Source organism: Glycine soja, chromosome 20, assembly GCF_004193775.1.
Source record: "Glycine soja cultivar W05 chromosome 20, ASM419377v2, whole genome shotgun sequence".
NCBI classification, from domain to species: domain Eukaryota; kingdom Viridiplantae; phylum Streptophyta; class Magnoliopsida; order Fabales; family Fabaceae; genus Glycine; species Glycine soja.
In genome coordinates, this window is record NC_041021.1 from 41113785 (window position 1) to 41134908 (window position 21124).

At 34.3% G+C, this 21124-nt stretch overlaps 2 protein-coding genes across 2 annotated transcripts; both read left to right on the forward strand.

The window, feature by feature from the left end:
• The first annotated feature begins 1686 nt into the window (after positions 1 to 1686).
• Positions 1687 to 7894, forward strand: LOC114402376 (homeobox-leucine zipper protein MERISTEM L1-like). The gene is made up of 12 exons (XM_028364914.1): positions 1687 to 1955; positions 2481 to 2785; positions 2993 to 3110; positions 4068 to 4256; positions 4440 to 4919; positions 5350 to 5451; positions 5603 to 5803; positions 5910 to 6084; positions 6223 to 6491; positions 6731 to 6826; positions 6933 to 7334; positions 7617 to 7894. The coding sequence occupies exons 2-11, from the start codon at positions 2595 to 2597 to the stop codon at positions 7305 to 7307; spliced, it is 2196 nt and encodes a 731-aa protein (XP_028220715.1). The 5' UTR covers positions 1687 to 1955; positions 2481 to 2594; the 3' UTR covers positions 7308 to 7334; positions 7617 to 7894.
• Positions 7895 to 17721: 9827 nt separating this feature from the next.
• On the forward strand, positions 17722 to 20718 carry LOC114402121. The gene has a single exon (XM_028364646.1). It carries the CDS (start codon positions 17722 to 17724, stop codon positions 20716 to 20718), a length of 2997 nt encoding a protein of 998 aa, XP_028220447.1.
• The last annotated feature ends 406 nt before the right edge of the window (positions 20719 to 21124 follow it).

The following is a 21124-nucleotide window of genomic DNA, read 5'->3' on the forward strand; positions in this document are numbered from 1 at the left end:
ATTAATATAATTTTTTTAAAACAATTATTGCACATGTAACTTTCTCGTTTTATAGAATATAGATTTGTCTGCTACTTTTTCTTGTAAAGAACTACTTTTAATTTTTTAAAATATTTTAATTTTTTAATATGCCTATTTAAGTTTTTTAAATTGATTTTAAAGTTTTTTTATAATTGTAATTTGATACAAATATTTCTATTTTATATAAATTTTAAATTAGTAGGGAAAAAGCTTCTTTTTTAGAGGAGTAGGGAAACAGCTTAGTTATCATTCACATCATATAGAACGCATAATTAATATATGTTCTCAACCATCTTTATTTTTTATTTAATATTCAACCAATAACATATAAAATAGAAATCTCATATTATGTTTGCCGATTTTTTTTTGTAATATATAGCATATCTAAAATCATTAGAGTAAATATATAGTAATGTACTAACAATATCTTGTCATCCAATAACAAATTAACATATATAACAGTTTAGTTGTCTTTTACAATAACTATATAAAAAATCAAATTTCTTATCATAATTTTCAATTGATTGATATTCATAGAATTTAAGTTTAAATTCAAATTACTAAAATTTTATATTAAATAATGATTCTTATCTTCAAACTTTTAATACTGAACAATTTTTTGAATAAAAAAACTAGTATTACTAAATAAAAATATTCATATGCTTAATTATTTAATTTGACCAGTTATTGACTTTTTCAAATTTTACAAATAATCTGACCATAAGAAGAAAAAAAAACGTTTTCACAAAACAAACATGGTAAATGCACAGCAGAACCCACACCCTGCAATGCAAATGCTGTCTAGTGTTGAAGGTTTGAGACGGATGAATTAAGAAACAAAGATGAAGGTTTGAGACGGATGAATTAAGAAACAAAGATTCAGTTCCCCACACCATACAAATAAAATTTGAACAAAGAAGATATATAGTAATATTCTCTCTCTATATTTATGTCATTCGTCACTCCATTAATGCAGTTACACCCGCTCAATACGCTCAGCAATAACTTCACTCTTCACACCCTCTTCTTTTCTCTTCTCTCTTTCGTCATCACCACCCCAAACTTTTTTTTTTCTTTTTCTTTTTTTGTCTCTTTTTGCCCCACTTCTTGGTTCCTCCACTTGAACCCTACCCTTATACCAGTATGTGGTTTTGGTCTTAGTCACCATTGTCCTAAAACAACTCCTTCGGTTCCTTAGTTCCCACCCACAAGTTTCTTTGGGTGACCACATAAACGGTTTATGAGCTAGCTAGTTCCTTCATCAACCCTCAAGTAACCTTTTTCTGTGCTTTTTTCTATTTATTTTTTTTTAACGCACATTATTACCTCAGCTTTTGACTTGAATATATACAAGTCATGTTTCGGTTACTTTGGATTTAGAGAGAGAGAGAGATGCACACACCTCGATTTCACTTACTCAGTATGCGTTTCAATTTCAATCCCTTTTTTTTCTCCTTTTCTTGTAACCACTGTCAAGTCTTCACACTATGTCAACCCTTTTTCTATTTTGTCCTCTCTGAATTCTCATTTACTACTAATGTCTAAAAAATAATAAATATATTGTATTTTTTTCTGCATGTAAGAGAGAGATTAAGGTTAAGCACAAACAAAAGACATCAAGGCCCACTTTAAAGAACCTTATTAACTCCGTTCGTAGTTCTGGAACAGATCCAGAGAGTTTTTGGTACCAACTCTTTCTCTCTCTCTCTCTCTCTCTCCCCCTCTTCTCCAGCGTAGTTTCAGCAGAATTTCAGGGCCAAATTAAAAACGCACCTAAATCTCAAGAGATGCTATAAAGAGGAGGATAAGAGCACAGAACTTTGCTACAAGGAGAGTGAGAAGAAAGGCTTTGATCAGCTTTGGGATTGTAAAAGTGGTAGTGGTCGGAAAAAAAAATCTCCCTACACCCATCATCCAAGTCTGATCAAAATCTGGTGAGCTCTTCCTCTCTCTTTAATCTCTTGCTTGCTTTTTCTTAATTAAACACATAGTACATTATTGTACGAACATTAAACTAACATTCTCATACTATTTATAAAAGATTTTTGGTAAAGCTCTTTAATTTATTCCTTGTTTATATACTCCATCATTATGTGTATGGAACTTTTTTTCTTTTCCTCCATATCCGAATTTTTACATTAGAGAGGTTGCTACTCCCAACCAGTGTGGTTTGTTATCACAGGGATTTTTGAAAAATAAAAGCTTCCAAATGAGACCCTTCTTGGCTTTTTTGTGAGAAAGGCTTTTGCCAAACCACTTGTTTTATTTATTTATTTATTTATTTTATTTTTGGCCATCCCCGATATCTCTTTTGCGTGCAAGACTAAGGCTGCATGGTGTGTTTTTCATTGTTAAAAATCAAAATAAAACATTTTATTGGTACTATCCTTTTGTGTAAATTGTGTGTCGCATGTTTAGTGTTTAATTTTCACTTTTTTTTTTTTTTATCTTGCATGCAGATTGAAGAATGAGAGCGTGGCTTTTGGAACACAAGGATTGCGGCAGTGTATAACAGTCAGAACACAAACGCGTTCAATTCTCAACAACAACAGCAGCAACAACCACAGTGCTTGATGGAGATGTCATTACAGAGAACATCCTCGGAGAATAATTCGGGAAGGAACCGTGAGGAACAGGAACCTTCGAACAAAGAAACCACCATGGAAGCTCCTGCTTCCGGTGACGACGACCAAGATCTCGAAGAAGGATTCAAAAGGAGGCGCCACACCCGCCACACACACCACCAAATTTCGGAGATGGAATCGTAAGGGTCTATGTTCCGATAATTTTTTTTATTAGTTTATTATTAGTTTTGTTAGAAATATTCCAATTCACCATTAATTCCTTTTTATCTAATTAATAAAATAAGAAGGAAAAAATATACTATATTTATTACTGCACTTGCTTAGTTTTCATATAATTAAATAACTACTTGGCTATGTTTTTGATGAACTCTTGTCTTGTTTGTCAGTTTCTTCAAGGGTTGCCCTCACCCTGATGAAAAGCAAAGGAAAGCGCTTGGTCGCGAGCTCGGATTGGAGCCTTTGCAAATCAAGTTTTGGTTCCAAAACAAGCGCACCCAAGTGAAGGTAGGTAAATTAAGGAGAAAAAGCCTCTGTAACGATAGACAAATAGCACCATAAGTTTGTTTGCTTAAGGATAATTACCTTATATCTGTCTTTCCTGTTTTTCTAATTAAGAAAAAATTATTTTTATGGCATATTTATTTTTTCTTTGGTTTTTTTCCCTGCAAAGTTTATTTATTTTTATCTCTTTTTTCCCATCATATTCATTTATCACACACACACACATATATATATTCAATTAAAAAAACAATACTTTAACAAACAAAAATATTATTTTTAATAAAATATTAATTTTTAATTAGAAAATACTTAACAAATGAGAAGGATCTAGATTTTCTACAGTCAATTTTTTTAAGCAATATATCATCCGGTCAACAGATCAGAACTGTTCCTTAAAAGATTTAGACAACTCAGATTTTGTGTTTCATACATAAAATATGCATTAGACTATGAGTCATTCAATTTTTATTCAAGGAGTTCAATTTAATCACTGTCTGATATGACTGGGGACCATATTCATTTCGGGACAAAAACAAAATTTAAAGAAGAAAAGCAAAGAAAATGCTAAACATACACTTGCTTTGTCTTTTATCTTATTTTTACTTTTGTTTTTTTTAATCTTTTTTTTGTGTTTTTTCATCACGTCACTTATTACACATGTCACTTTTTCTCTTTAATTCTTTTTTCTTTGTATCTCTCTTGTTTCAATTCTAATATCCTCATTTTGAAGTGAGCATTTATCACTGTAGAAATAATTTCAATCCATCTCTATCTACTCGTACGAAATCCTAAATATATATGTCACTAGCACTCTAACCAGTATTAATTATTCTCACTACCATTTTTTCCACACTTTAAAAAAACAAGATTGAAGTATACTTTATCTTGTCTTAAATATATCGTAATCGAATACTACATGTTGCGCCATTATGTAATGATATTCTTTGATCATGTATACAGACGCAACAAGAACGATATGAAAACAATCTTCTGAGGGTTGAAAATGACAAGCTTCGAGCAGAAAACCGTAGGTACAGGAATGCACTAGCTAATGCTTTATGCCCTAGCTGTGGAGGCCCTACTGCTCTTGGAGAGATGTCCTTTGACGAGCAGCAGTTGAGGATCGAGAATGCACGATTAAAAGAGGAGGTAAACCACCACCCACACAAAGCATGTTTGTTTTTTCTTCAAAGGTATCCTATTTTGGAGACTGTCCTCAATGAAGACGGTCTTCTAAACGAGGATTCAAATCTTGGTTTACTACGTTTTGCTTGAACAAACTAAATAACCTCTTTTTTTTTTCATATTTTGTTTTTACTTTTTATATTTCAGATTGCTAGTATGTCAGGACCTGCGGCCAAGCATGCTGGAAAATCTGGAAGCAATTCGTACTGTAACATGCCATCTCAAAACCAGATGCCTTCGCGCTCGCTAGATCTGGGAGTTGGTAACAACAACAAGAACAACAACTATGTAGCTGTAGCACAAGCACAACCTGCAGCCATGGTTGGGGAAATATATGGTGGCAATGATCCTCTTAGGGAACTCCCCCTTTTTTCTTGTTTTGATAAAACTTTAATTGGGGAGATTGGTCTGGTGGCAATAGAGGAAATCAACCGGTTGTCTCTGTCTGGAGATCCTTTGTGGGTCCCTGGCAACTACGGCAGTGAAGTTGTAAATGAAGATGAATACCTGAGGGTTTTCCCTAGGGGCATAGGTCCAACACTCTTGGGCGCAAGAACCGAATCTTCTAGGCAAACAGCCATAGTTATCATGCATCATATGAAACTCGTTGAGATGCTTATGGATGTCGTGAGTATTACTGTTCCCAACTTTGTTTTACCATCATGTTATTTATTGCTAGTATGTTTTTCACTCTTCTTCTTTGTATATTCATTTTTATGGAAGGTAAGACATTATTGTAATAATATTAAGTACAATAGATTTACATGTAAAATTTATATACAATATTTTAAAAAAAAATTAAGATTTGAATATGATAGTGTATATTAAATAAAATTTAATTATTTCTTACATTTTATTTTTTTAATGTCTTTAATTAATTTATAATGTAATCAATATTTATTGTATTATTGTTAGCCTTTAAATTTGTTATAACATGTATTTGAATAAAATATAATTATTGTCAAAATAAAAATGTTAGGTTTCGACAATTTTGAGAATCATACAGTATATATTAACCTGGTTGACTGACTTTGATGCTGTTGATGATGATTTTCAGAATCAATGGTCAAACATGTTTTGCGGCATCGTTTCAAGGGCGGTAACACACGAAGTGCTGTCAACTGGAGAAACTATAAGATACGATGGTGCCTGCCAAGTGGTACGCAAAGTTTAATTTATTAATTTCGTTTTAATTTCTAATTCTACTCGATCGACCCAGTTAATTTCTCACCTCTCGTGAGAATTGATTAAACTGAAGAAAATTAAATTAATATATCATCTAATAATTAGAATTGAATTTGGTGTTTCAGATGTCAGCTGAGTTTCAGGTTCCTTCACCCCTTGTTCCTACTCGTGACAACTATTTCATCAGGTTCTGTAAGAAGCACCAAGGACAATCGTGGGCGGTGGTTGATTTTTCAATGGATCATCTGCGACCTGGTGCAATCACAAAAATTCGAAGACGACCCTCTGGTTGCATAATTCAAGAATTGCCAAATGGTTACTCAAAGGTCATATTTCAATTATCAACTTCATTCTACAATGGGTACATAATTAATTACTTCCCGATTGAGAAAACTTTATTTTAACCATTAATTAATCAATTGTTTTCTTCAGGTCATATGGGTTGAACATGTAGAGGTGGACGACAGCGAGGTGCATAATCTTTACAAAAATTTGGTTGATTCTACCCTTGCGTTTGGAGCTAAACGTTGGGTTGCAGCAATAGATAGGACATGCGAACGTCTTGCTAGTGCAATGGCCACCAACATACCCCAAGGGGCACTTTGTGGTATATATGTGACATCTCATCATCTTGCTTCAATTTTTATTTTTTGTTATCATTTCATTTTTAATTAAGATTGTGTTAATTAAAATGACTTAATTAATCAGTGTGACTTTGAATGCTTATATGTATGTATGTATGCAGTGATAACAAGTCACGAGAGTCGGAAAAGCATGATGAAGCTGGCTGAAAGAATGGTATTGAGCTTTTGTACTGGCGTTGGTGCTTCAACTGCAAATGCCTGGACACCACTACCAAGTGGTCTTGAAGATGTTAGGGTCATGACCAGAAAGAGCGTTGATGATCCAGGCAGACCTCCTGGTATAGTGCTCAGTGCTGCAACTTCTCTCTGGCTCCCAGTTCCTGCAAGGAGAGTTTTTGAGTTTCTTAGATCAGAAAACACAAGAAATCAGGTAGTAATGTATCAGATTTCAATGCTTACATACATCACCCTATATTCATAATACAATATTTAGTATCTTTACTAAAACTTCTTAGAAATATAGATGATGAAAGTATCATATTGCTAGCATTTAATTTCTCATCTAATTTATATATAGTTTTGATTCCTCCTTGGCCTTGGAGGGAAGCTGAATCGGTAGCTATTTTTCTTTCTTCAAATTTTTAAACATCTTGTTGAATTTAATTACAGTGGGACATTCTGTCAACCGGGGCTCAAGTGAACGAACTTGCACATATTGCTAACGGGAGAGACCATGGAAATTGTGTCTCTCTTCTTCGAGTGAATGTAAGTTGCTTGTTTTTTAGCATGCTATTAAAAAGATACACTTTAATTATACATGTCATTACTTATAAATATGTCTAACATGCTGTTTGGTGAATGCAATTTGTAGACTCAGAATGTGGGCCAGAACAATATGCTGATACTTCAAGAGAGTTTCATTGATGCTACAGGCTCATTTGTGATTTATGCTCCTATTGATGTAGCTGCCATAAATGTTGTGTTGGGAGGTGGTAATCCAGATTATGTGGCCCTGCTCCCTTCGGGCTTTGCTGTTCTTCCTGATGGGCCTGGACTGAACGGAGGGCCCGGGCCCATATGTGAGGCTGGATCCGGAGGAGGCTGTCTTCTCACAGTTGCGTTTCAGATACTGGTGGATTCAGCTCCGACTTCGAAAATCTCTGTTGGTTCCGTGACAACTGTTAACAGTTTGATAAAGAGAACAGTTGAAAAGATCAGAGATGCAGTGTCGCTTGATGGCAACTAAAGTGCTAATTAAGCTCTCTCAATAATTGTAAGTAAATTGATGTAATGACCCTTCTTTTATAATTTACATGTTCATGTTCATTTGCTTGAATTTAATTAACATACGTTTGATTTTTAATGCTGAAAAATAGTAAGTGTTGTTGCCATGTACTGTTTTCCTAAAAACAATTAGCGACCAAATTTATAACGAAAATTGTTTTTTCCTCACTAATAATATAGTCACAAAAATTTTAGTAATGAATTTACAGAAATTACAGAGAAATTATTTCAGTCACTAATTTTGTTTTGTTTTTTCTTGTCCTACATGCAGAAATAACAAAGAGAAAGATGAAAGATGAGCATGGAAGGTGGTTCAAACTTTAGTGTTCAGAACAAGGGAACCAAGTCAATTAACGCACCTTAGAGAGTGTCCTATATGTAATGTTAGAATTTCTTAGGCGCCGAAGTAGCTAGAAAAGTACTTCACCATATAGGAAGGATGTTAGGTTCGGGCATTGACTATCCCTAATGAAGGCGAAAGTAGTTCCATCTGACCTTGTTTGACTATAAACATAATAATAACTCTGGATTTCTCTTTATCTATCTCAATTTTTGCGTAGACATTTAACTATATATTGTGCTGAAAACTTGGAGAAACTTTCTTCAAGTGTTTTCTAATGTTGACTTCTAGGCTTGTATTAATTTCTTCTCCTTTTAATGTTCCGTATGTGCTTGAGAAAATCGTTACAATTAAACATAATTTCACATATAGCTTCGTTTTATGAGTTTTGAGCGAACTTAGGCCCGCACTGCTTTCTGGTGTAATTGTTGCTTGGGAGTTATGGTTTTCGACTTTTCGTGCATGAGCTAGCTCTTTTAAACTTGCTTATATATAGGTTAAATATGGAATTCGTCTTTATGCTCAATAGTTTTAGTTCACTCTTTGGTGGGTTTGGAAAGCTAGGAATGGCCACTCTTTTGTTAAGAGAAGGTTTGAGACAACCACTTTTGTGCTTGTCATAATACAATTTGTTAAGATTTGTCGATCTATGTTCAACTTGAAGTCGATCACCTAGCTGCGACTTCATCTATAAACATTTTTCAAAGTTCCATAAAGCCAAAGCTTGTCATAGATTCCACAATCTTGACAAATTGTGTTCTTCGTGATGTTGTCTTATATTCCAATAATTCAATAATGCCGACTAAGAGAACAATATAATAAAATAAGAATATAACATAATTAAATGAACATATATTGTTTTTCTCGATTAATTAAGAGTATTTAAAGTTTTTATTATTATCATGCAGAACCTTAATTATAATTAATGACATAACTTGAAAGGGAAATTATATTTGTATAATATTTTTCTATCATGTTTTTTTACAACAAACAAAGAAATAGAAAGAAAAGAAGGGATCCACCAAAAAAAAAAAAGAAGAAGGGATAAGATGTTTGATGAAATGAAGAAACAGAGAAAAAATAGTGTTTAAAAAGATATATAAGAAAATATTGTATGGATAATATAATTTATTTCGAAATGAAAGTGTATAATTTCGTTTTGAGAATATCATTAAATGAAATAAGACTGTACCATATTGTACCATATAAACACTCCCTTGTGTTATTATCATAGCTATAATTTTAAACGAAAGTGATACTTTAATTATATATATATATATATTTGTAACCAATTATCTTTGGAGCAGTGACACCAATCAGTAATGAAAAAAAAAACTGTAATAGGCAAAGAAAGCATCCTTAAGTTGGGTGGTGTTGCAGTAAAAAAAAAAGAAGTTGCGTGGTGTTTATAGTTATATTCATGAGGTGTGGCCTACCACTGCAAGAAAAGATTCAATGCCATGATCGATACACAAATTAATGTAGCTCCTGCTACTGTCCAAATATTTTTTTTTTCAAACTTAACATATTTATGAAATGTTATACCGTGATATTGGAAAAGCTATCGGTAAATTAAGAATCTAATGAAATGCCCAATTGGTCCAGTTAAGAATGATATGCTTTAGTAATTAAATACTGTTATAATAGTTTCTTTAAGCCTCATGCTAGATAATCTAATGAGGTTTTGTCCTAATTCTAACATGTCTCCGATACTCAATTTATCTAAACTTAAAAAATAAAATAAAAATTAAAAAAAATATTTTTTTTCAATCTCCAAGCGTTGGAAACGGCATGGTAAATAGTCAATTATTATTATTTATTTTATTTTGCATTTCGAAAATATCTTTACAGAAAGAAATTTTACTCAATACAGTAGTCCAATATTATATTAGATATGAATCCCTTTACAGAATGAATTATCATGTGTAAGAAACTAACTTCTTTTACTAAATTGAATTACACATTTCGGTAATGTGCCACTAATAGCTAGTCTATCTTCTTGATTAAGTTGGCGTTTTTTGGGAACACTGATAATATTGCAGGGTTGGCTTTTGCCTCCTTTAATGGCAAGTTGTGGGAAGAAGGACTAAGGACATATAGTAGTGTCGGTAGCTCTTCTGCGAATAGAAAGAGATGACCCCGAATTACTATAGTAGATGCACTGCTAATTGCACAGAAAGTTCAGGCAATAATTGGAAAGAGGACAAACGGTTGTGGTCCGAAACATATTGCATCTTTGATCCTATTCATGGTTTTGGGAGAAACTTTTTTTCGTAGAAACTTGTTCAATCAGAAGAATCAATATCTATATAGTATTAGGAAGTGCGCATGCATGGAACTATGCAAGTAAACAAAGTGAGACAAGAAGAAAGAAGGGGAAATAAGGGAAAAGTTGGATGGATATACTAAATTCTATTCGACAATTAAACAGAGAAATATAAAGAATAAAAAATGTGATATAATGTGTTAGAAAATTCGATTTGTCATTTTCAGTGAAGATTTTTTTCTTAATTATATTTTTTTATTATTCATAATTTGAATTCAAAATTTGATTTAAGAGAATCAAACATAATATCATTTGAACTAATGACCTATTCATTGATGATGATAGAGTATTTGATACACTAAAAGGTTTATACATTATTACTATAAAAAATAACTTTTTTTTTATCACAAGTCTACGTTGTTTGCATAATAATAATAATAATAATAATAATAATAATAATTATTATTATTATTATTATTATTATTATTATTATTATTATATATAATTCTAAGGGTATGCTTTGATACAAAGAAGATTTTAATTTCTAAGACAGGATACGGAATAGTTTTCATTTCTGAATTATGATAATTGAAATAATTATCGAAATAAATAACTGTTAAAATGTTGCGTGATCAAGTTTATTTTATTTCATTTCATTTTAAAAATTTTGCAAATAAAACATGTATATTCATTAATTTAGAAAAAAATTATCTTTCTCTTCTTACCAAACATCAACATTCTAGTTACAGTTGAATATATATGGATTGATGAGTAACATATGATACAACAAAATACAATGTATGGGATAAAGTTATTATAGTTTTATTTAAATATTTTATAAGAAAGTGAGCTAAAATATTCATTTCATTATTTGGGAAACAAATGAAAAAGTAAAAGTTATTACTAAATATTAGTGAACAGCTCAACAAGAGTTGGGTACAAGGGTTGGGTACAATGGAAGAAATTAATTCTTACAGTATAATAAACTAAAATTTGAATTTCGATAGAAAGATATATTTACATTTAGTATAATATTATTCTCCCTCACACTGTCTCTGATATGATTAGCTCATAATAAAAAGGACACATGAGAATGAATAATGACATTAGCGACAATATATATATTATATTAGTGAACAGTTAGTTATTAATTATATTCCATAGCCCCAAATATATATATATAGTAAGAGAAATATAAGCTTATTGGATGAAATGAAATGTAAAATACTTTGTGTAAGTTTCAATACATTTCATTTCATCTTATGATCTTATTCTAAGAAACAAGAACAACTAACATATATTCATTTTAATTAGCTTGTTTTATTATTAACTCATCAATCCAAACAAAACCTCGGAATATCTAAGCAGATGAAAGATATATAGCATTACCTTTGGGTTCGGTTCTTCATATATAACGCTGGTGAGCTTGTCCTTTTATGGGGGATACTGAGGTGAGCTCGTCCGTAATTTTAGGGAACAACCCCTCTGCTATATATATATATATACTAGTAATGATTTTCATGATCAGGGATATATTACAAGGTACGGGCTATATATGTGCACCACAAGCTTTAGCTAGGTGTTCGATTCGATCCCTTTTATCTGCACAATTTACTATGATGTCAGATTTTCATTACACCACATAGCCACCAAAAGAAGTTATATTTACGCAGGTCAGCCCCAGCTCCAATCTTAGTTGTTAGCTGTATTAATTACTCGTTGTCGTGGAAGAAGAAAATTTCGCTGGCAATATTTTTTGGCACCATAAACATCATGCATCGAAATAAAAGAAAAAGAATGCATTAATATATCGTACGTACCTGCTGCAAGGATCAATGATGGAAAGAATTAATAGCAAGCAAGGTTAAAAATTAATTAATATGGTTGCTGCCTTGCTGGCTTACAGCTTCGATCTTCTGGGATTTCTTCCTTTTTTTTTTCTTCTGCTGTGATGGACTGAATCAAATGTGCAGAGTGCAGAATATATTTGATGGCTGCAGAATGGAGAAACCGTTGGTTGATGGGATACTATTAAAATAAATTTAGCAGTGAGAGAAGGCTGTCCAGTGTCCACTGAAAATTATTATGATATGTATCGTTCTTGGGGTTTCCGGAAGAATGGAAGATATTATAACGTGCTCCACTTACCTACCAACATGATAAATAATTGTTTATTAATATGTTGAAGGTAAAGATCAGTAGTAATTTGTAAATTTAACTAAGTATTGAAGTATTTATCAAAGTTTAAAAACAGAAAATATTAAATAAATTAGGAGTATACATTATGTTAAATTTTCCACGTATTTTTTTAGGGTTTAGAAGAATGGAGGAGAGAATAGAATAGAGTTATCATATTCAACTGTGCCTGAGAATATAATTAATGAAGGAGGCACTATGGTCATTATGCAATGATTTTTTGGCGCGGCAGCATGATACTCCTTGTTTTTTTGGTTTAAAATCGATTCTGCATTCAGAAATTGGCTCAAACCCAATTTAGCTATCAAAACCGTTTTAAAAATATTTCTATACTTAAACCGGTTTATAACTGATTCATGAAAATTTGAATTGGTTTAAACAAAATAATATGATTTTGGTTAATAAACTTATCCAAAGAAGTAGTTCAATTTGGTTTCATTTTTTTTTTAAAATCAAACCATGCACACTACGTTGAATGAGAGTTTTTTGAAGTGTACTCAACCGCCAAATTAGTTACATTGTAGTATTATTTATATTTTCTAAACCATATATTAAATATGTTTCCAAAAAAATGTAGACAAAGGTTAATAGCACATAGGATGGGCAGTTTTTTTAAGTCCAAATGCGTAAAAAAAAAAACAGATTTAGAAAACTAAGCTAAATTTGTTTAAAAACCTTTTTGCAATTTAAAAATTAGTTTAAAACTTTTTTCTTCAAAATTAATGTAAAGAGTGGTTTAAAATAGTTCACCAAAAACTAAAGTATTTTATCAAATCATAAAATAATTTTAATTAAAAACTAATTTATTAAACGGGTTCAGTTTAATTTAATTTAGTTTTAAAGAAAATCTGCAGCCCCTAAGGTGCATTGACCATAGTGGCAATAGCCAATAGGAGCATTGAATTATGATAACATATGGTTTGATTTCTTATTATATGAATGGAGAGTACTTATACGGGGAGGAGTTATCCTTAATGCTCTTTTCCTTAAAAAAAAAAAATCCCATGACTTTCTAACATGAAAATAACTTGCTTTAGAGAAATAAATAAATAAAAGCATTGAATTTTCAACGAAAACCACTCATAAAGTTACAGTCAGTGTGATGTGACTTCTCCTCTTGCATAATTGGTACACAACAACCCGTTTCCATGCTAGAGATGAGGAAGGGAGCCAGCCGACTGGTCAGTAACAATAAGTAATACATGTACTTTGTGAGAAAGGATGGGTTGAAGTTGTCTCCTGAAGAAAATCCCAAACTCAACTAATTCTTAGAATTCATTAATGGCAATGGGTATGTCACGGCCAAAAGTTCTCATATAGGCACTAAACTCACAATAATTTCTTTTACAAACCATGGTTATGGTATTGATATTGATAGGAAGTCATTTTACAAAAAACAATAATTAATTTTTCTACTGATCATAGTATTAATATGAAATAATTTTATTGGGAACAGTAAATCCACACTAAACTCGTAATATATATGATTATTGATCAATGAACAAGGTCACAAAATGCATGAATAACAGGATAAAGGTCTTCAAAGGTGAGTAACAAGAGCCAGCTCATCAGCATTGCATGCCTTTGGTGATTAAGTATTTAATTTTAATAGATATGATACGTGATTGAGAATGAGTAGCAAAAACCTGCTAAAGCTTGGGTCAGTAATAGTGTTGAGAGAGGACATGTTGCCGTGTGTTTCAATGTTCATTCAAGGAAGAAAGAGAAATACTTCTAGCAAAAGTTAATTTTAATGCACCAGATAAGAATGTGTAGAGTTAGGTATGTATAGTATAGGTTTGTCACCATGCAGCAATGATGATGGTAGGAGCACAAAAAGAGTTTAGTATTTGCTTGCACCAAAACATTAGTTTTTCCCAGTTTTATAATTAAAGAGTTAAATAGTATTAAAGGTCATTGATGAGAATCGAAGGTGCAAATTAAAAAGAGTTAGACCACTTTTAAGTTAAAGACGCACACACAACTACACAAAGATTTCAACAATTTATAATATAAGGTATATAAATTATATGAACACTCCTTTATTCTAAAATTTTATTAACATTTATTATTTTTCTTTATCTTTATTTGTTTCTTCTATCATATTCTATCACTTATTATATATATATATATATATATATATATATATATATTTAATAATACAAAAAACAATTTCTTAGATTACATTGTCTGTTGCCTGTCCACGCGCATCAGTCATATAATTTAAACAAATGATTAAAACAATTTTAATTATTTATGTATAATTATATTTTCATTTTATGTATAATTACTCTTACATTTTCGAAAGGATATGAAGCAGTAGTGACAGATGTAAAAGAATGCAAGAGAAGGTACTGTACATGAAGGACAATATTTGACAGGTAGTCCGAAAATTTTGGGCTGTAAATGTAAAGTGTAAATAATAAATCTCTGAATATGTACTGTTGAGTTAAGACTTTCTTTGCGGGGATCGAAAAGGCACTGGTTTAGATTATAGATGGAATCAAATTAACTCTCTCATCATATACTCCTATGCTTTAACGCCTGGATTTTTCCTAGATACAATATTAGGAAGCTTCTCCTTCTACTGTAATCGAATCTAATAATGAAAGGTACAGTATTTAAAAGTCCGCATAAAAATTTATATACGTAATATAATATATTATTATATCAAAATTGTTAGAAAATTTATTAGATAAATTTATATGTGTATTAAATATATATTAAAAATTTAATATTATATATCAACATTAATTATTTTTTAATAGACCTATTAGTTCAGTTGGTTAGGATGTCATGCTAATAACACGAATGACACATATTAGAGATCCATATTTTGGGTGTAAAAGAAATTTATTATGTGTATGAAGAATAATCTTCGATTCTCACTTATTGGACACTGGAATATTAATGTGAAATATTTATTAATTTTATCAATAATTAATTTATATGAATGAATCTAACTAGTCATTTATACTGAAATTTTTTTTATTTATAAGACTTAACTTGAAACTTTGTTTAAAAAGATTAAATTTAACTTTCCTTCTATGATATAATATTTTGATTTGGTTTCATTGGATTGGATGAAAACAAATAAAAAAAAAAGGTAATTAAGAATTTTATGAGAATAAGAATGATAAATTTGAGAGGTTTATGTTGATATGCAATGGTAAAAAATGTAATAGCAAAAAACTTTTAATGTTAAAATTGTAACGGTTATGTTTTTTGACAGCAAAACAATCAAATTAGTGTGCAATAATCAAAACGCAAAAAAGAATTCACGGTTAAAATTTATTGTGCAACGGTATGATGATTGAGAACATTGAAACTTTTTTTATTAAAAATATTTTTTTTAAGTTTATCAAACTCTGAGGATTTATGTAAACCGTTAAGTTTTATAATCTCGACCCGTGAACTTAATTCGTAAATTTTTAAGAGTGCATTTCATATAAAAATAATAATAAAATATTTATAAATAACATATCAATTAAACATTTCAATAATATAATAAAATAAAATAATAAATTATAAATTTCACAATATTTAAATAATCAAGTTTAATAATGCATTATTACTGGATAATAATTTGCAATAGTATAAGATCATTCCAAATAAGGGTGTGATATTATTAGAGAACAAAAGATTGATATTATTAAAGGTAAGAATTTTTTATCAGAAAACAACACATTAAATAAAGATATGTTGAATATTAAACAAGTAGAAAAAATAAAAAATGATTTACATTTTGATCTAATTTTTTAAACTTGTTGACTTGTGATAAACTCAAGAGTTTATAGAATCTATTAAAAAAAATTTACATACTAATCAAGTCACACAAGATTAATGAACCCATAAACTTATAAGAATTAACAAGTTAATTCAAAAATTGGATAATTATGCTAATCCTTATTTATTCTTTTAAGAAACCAAAATGATTGGAATTAAAAATAGCGAATAAGGGCGAAGGGAGAAAAATGGCTAGCGCAACAAATTTATATGAAGAAAATGATATAAAGTATCTTTGAAGTCTGCTCTCATTTATGCATAATTTGATAAAAATACAAACAGTAAGTGCTATGTCAATTACCAGCTAACTAGTAGAAAGAATAACCATTTCTGATCAAACTGATAGCATCTCGCTGCATTGTTTAAACTCCTGTACCCCATCCCAAAAATAGCAATGCACTAACAATAGTTTTGATTTGGGGACAAAAATGCAAGGGGCTAACAATGTACCAACTATGCATCTACTTGACTTTGGCAGAATGGCCATGGTATTGCAAGATTCAACTCTACTCTAAGATACACTAATGAAAAATCACAAGTTACAATGCACAAAACTGGTCAACTTTAGTATGATCTGCATTGGCACCCTCTTCATCAGCATATTGCATATTAGAGCATGATCTGCATTTAGCATGAATTATGGGGCCTAACTGTGACCTATCCACGCCTGCTGTTGTTGTTGTTAAGAATAGTCCCACATCGGGTAATTCATGAACATGATAAGTGATTATATAGCTGGGTAGACCACCCCCTTATGAACCGATTTTTAAGGGGACCTTTCGGATGCCTTGACTGCACTATAAAATTTAATATGGTATCAGAGCCATATTCTGCTTCTGTCCGGTGGGTGCCGCCAGCCCTGGCTCGAGGGGGCGTGTTAAGAATAGTCCCACATCGGGTAATTCATGAACATGATAAGTGCTTAAATAGCTGGGTAGACCACCCCCTTATGAATCGGTTTTTAAGGGGTCCTCTTCAGCTGGCACTGCAACCTCTTCATGATCTTTCCTTTCTTCATAATCTATGGTTTCTGTTGCCAAAAAATGTGGAACTGTTTCAGTTCCCAATTCCTCTGCACCACTAAGCCACAGCTTGACACTCACAAATCACTTACGAGAGGGCTTCTGCTTATGGCTTTTAGACATCCGATTCTTAGTCACATGCCAATCCATATGGCTACTGTGTTCCTCTTGGCTTCTGAATCGGAGCCCACAAGTTTTGCATTGTCTAGGGAGATCACCATACAAGGCATTCACTGCAGACTCATGACAAACCTTCAGAATATCTGGATTAAACTCAGTCCCAACAGAATCCTAAAAACAAATACTTAATTAACTCTTGAATGGCACAATCAACTCAACCAAGGATAAAAAGAAATGAACTTATGATTGCTATTAACATTAGATACCTGTTGATAGCAACTCAGAGACGAGACCCAAAAGGAAAATTAAAGCACCTACATACCTGAAGGACTTCATTAGCCGTTAACAACCGTTGAGAGGAGCCACGATGAGCTGGAATTGCTGAGCTGGATATCAGGGGAATAGCCCTTGATCTTTGTCTGCCATTACTAAGAATATTCCCTTTCTGTTAGGACCTACCCACACAAGAATACAAATTCTGTTATTGTAATTCCATTATAAATACCCATTTAATGAAAGAAGGCAGATGAACAATTCGAATCAAACACTTATCTTCTTTATTTTCGTGCTTGGGAGGTCTGGCCCTCGAAGTCCAGTGATTGATCCTTGATCAATCATAACATTTTGGTGCTCTCGTTTCGTACTCATGGCCGACAATCGTTCCAAAACTTCCTCAGACAGACTAGAAGATGCCATTGCCAAATTGACTACCCATCAGCTGAGCCTTAGTGAAACCCTCCAAACCATGACTCACAAATTGGACACCCTAATCACCACCCTTTCTACCTCCAAATCCCCTGATTCCTCGCCCACCTTTTCTCCCCATAACCCACCACCGTCACCTTCTGCTTCCCAGCCACCCCGCGTCAAACTTGATGTTCCCCGATTTGACGGTACGGACCCCTTAGGCTGGATATTCAAAATTACTCAGTTTTTTGAATATCACCATACCCCTGAACAAGAGCGTTTGACAATCGCGTCCTTTTACATGGACGGACGTGCCTTGGCCTGGTACCAATGGATGGCCGGCAACGGTCAGCTCTCGACCTGGGCAAGTTTCCTTCATGCTCTCCAGACCCGGTTCGCCTCTTCCCAATATGACGACCCTACCGGAACCCTGTTCAAATTAACACAGCGAACCACCGTTGCAGCGTACCTTTCAGAGTTCGAAGATACCGCCAATCGCGTGGTGGGTCTTCCTCCGCATTTTCTTCTCAGTTGTTTCGTTTCGGGGCTGAATCCAGACATCCGCCGCGAGGTCCAAGCGTTACAACCATTAACGCTGGTCCAGGCGGCGGGCCTTGCCCGTTTGCAAGAAGAGAAACTTGCTAAGAACCGCCGCTCCTTCCGAAATCGACCACCCTCCTTCTCGATGATTCCACAAAACCCGATTTCTGTTCCTCCATCACCATGCACCGTCTCGGCACAGTCCCTCTCGCCGGTACCGCTGAAACGCCTGACACCGGACGAACTGGCCTCTCGCAGGGAGCGTGGCCTTTGCTTCAAATGCGATGAACGCTATCATCGCGGCCACCGCTGTCAAGCTAGGGTTAACCTTCTAATTATGGATGAAGAGGAGCGTTCTCCTGAAGAAGCTGCGCCTTTGGGCCTTTCACCCGAACCCCCTGACCTGATTGACCCGAATGAAGCCCAACTCAATCTTCATTCTCTCACGGGTCCATTAGCACCAGAAACACTCCGTTTCTCAGGCTTCGTGGCTTCAAAACAGGTTTTAATCTTGGTGGATGGGGGTAGTACCCATAATTTCATCCAAGATGCCATGCTTCCTGAATTGGGCCTCTTTCCTAGTGACACCACACCCCTCAAGGTCATGGTTGGTAATGGCCAGTACCTCCATTGCAACCAAATCTGCACCGCGGTCTCAATAGTCATTCAAGGAATTCACTTCATCATTGACCTCCATGTCTTACCCTTATGTGGCGCGAACGTAGTGCTTGGGGTACAGTGGTTGCGGTCACTGGGACCCATCCTCACAGACTACACTACTTTGTCAATGAAGTTCATGCATGAAGGCCGTACCATTGAACTACAAGGTGACGACACCTCTGCCCTTCAACCATTGTCGGTTCCTCAAGCCCGACGTCTGGTTCGAACCTCTGATCCTAGTGCTTGCTTCCTCCTCTCGGTTACTTCCCACGAGTCACCCTCAAACACCCCCACCTATCCCCCAGACATTCAATTCTTATTGACCAAATTTGCTGCCTTATTTCAACCTTCTCAAACTCTTCCACCCTCACGACCCACAGACCACCATATCCACCTTGTTCCTAATTCTGAACCCGTGAATGTTCGTCCATATAGGTACCCACATTATCAAAAAGCCGAAATTGAAGCCCAGGTCAGTTCCATGTTACGAACCGGAATCATCAGGCCCAGTACAAGCCCATTTTCATCCCTTGTGTTATTGGTACGCAAGCATGATGGAACATGGGGGTTCTGTGTTGATTACCGAGCACTCAATGCTCTAACGATCAAGGATCATTTTCTGATACCAACAATAGACGAATTACTTGACGATCTAGGAGGAGCAGCTTGGTTTTCAAAACTAGACTTACTCCAGGGGTATCACCAGATCCTAATGTCGGAGGGAGACATCAGCAAAACAGCTTTCAGAACCCATCATGGGCATTTTGAATTCACAGTGATGCCTTTCGGGCTTTGTAACGCCTCGTCTTCCTTTCAAGCTACCATGAATACCATATTCCGCCCCTTCCTTCGTCAATTTATAATTGTATTTTTTGATGACATCCTTATTTATAGTGCTACACTTGAAGATCACGTTTCCCATTTAGAACAAGCATTTCAGGTGTTATTGCAGGAGCAGTTTGTCTTGAAATTTTCAAAGTGTACTTTCGCTCAACCTCAAGTTGAGTACCTCGGTCACGTGGTATCGTCTCAAGGAGTAGCACCTGTGTTAGCTAAGGTGCAGGCTATTCAACAATGGCTGAAACCACGATCGGCGCGAGCACTCCGCAGTTTTTTGGGGCTTACAGGATTTTATAGAAGATTCATTCGTGGATATGCATCAATTGCTGCGCCTTTAACCAAGCTTCTCACATTAGAAATTTTTCATTGGACTTCAGACGCTGTTGCCGCGTTCACTACCCTCAAACAGATGCTGACTTCCTTCCCTGTCCTACGATTGCCGGATTTCAATCTTCCCTTCACCGTAGAGACAGATGCGTTAGGCACGGGTATGGGCGCAGTTTTAAGTCAACAAGGTCACCCAGTTGCCTACTTCAGCAAAATGTTTCCTCCAAAACTTCTTCAGGCCTCTACTTACGTCCGGGAACTGTTTGCAATCACAGCCGCCGTCAAGAGGTGGCGTCAGTACCTCCTTGGCCGGAGCTTCACAATTCTCACAGACCATAGAAGCTTAAAAGAGCTTCTTACTCAGGTGATTCAAACACCTGAGCAACAGAAGTATCTCGCGCGCCTCATGGGCTACGACTACAACATTCAATACCGTTTTGGGAGTTCGAATGTAGTTGCTGACGCCTTGTCACGGGTGTCTGAACCAACCCCTGAGCTATTTCTCTTGTTATCAGTGCCCTGTTTCACATTTTTGCAGGAACTCAAGGCCCAATTGGAGCAATGCCCAACCTACACTCAACTCCGATAAACCATTATAGCTCACCCTGATCAAAGTCCGGAATTCTCAATCACCAAGGACTTCGTCCTTCACAAAGACCGTATCTGGCTCCCTTCCACTATGCCCATTGTGAACACTCTGCTACAGGAGTACCATTGTACACCCACGGGGGGACATATGGGTGTCACAAAGACGCTGGCCAGATTAACGGAGAACTTTTATTGGCAAGGAATTCGAAAGGATGTGGAACGATTCGTTGCTTCTTGTCTGGATTGTCAGCAAACGAAGTATGAAACGCGCAAACCGGCAGGACTGTTATGTCCCTTGTCGGTGCCTTGCCGGCCGTGGGAGGACTTGTCCCTCGATTTCATCACGGGGCTACCAACATTTCGAGGGAATACTGCCATATTGGTTATTGTAGATCGATTCTCAAAAG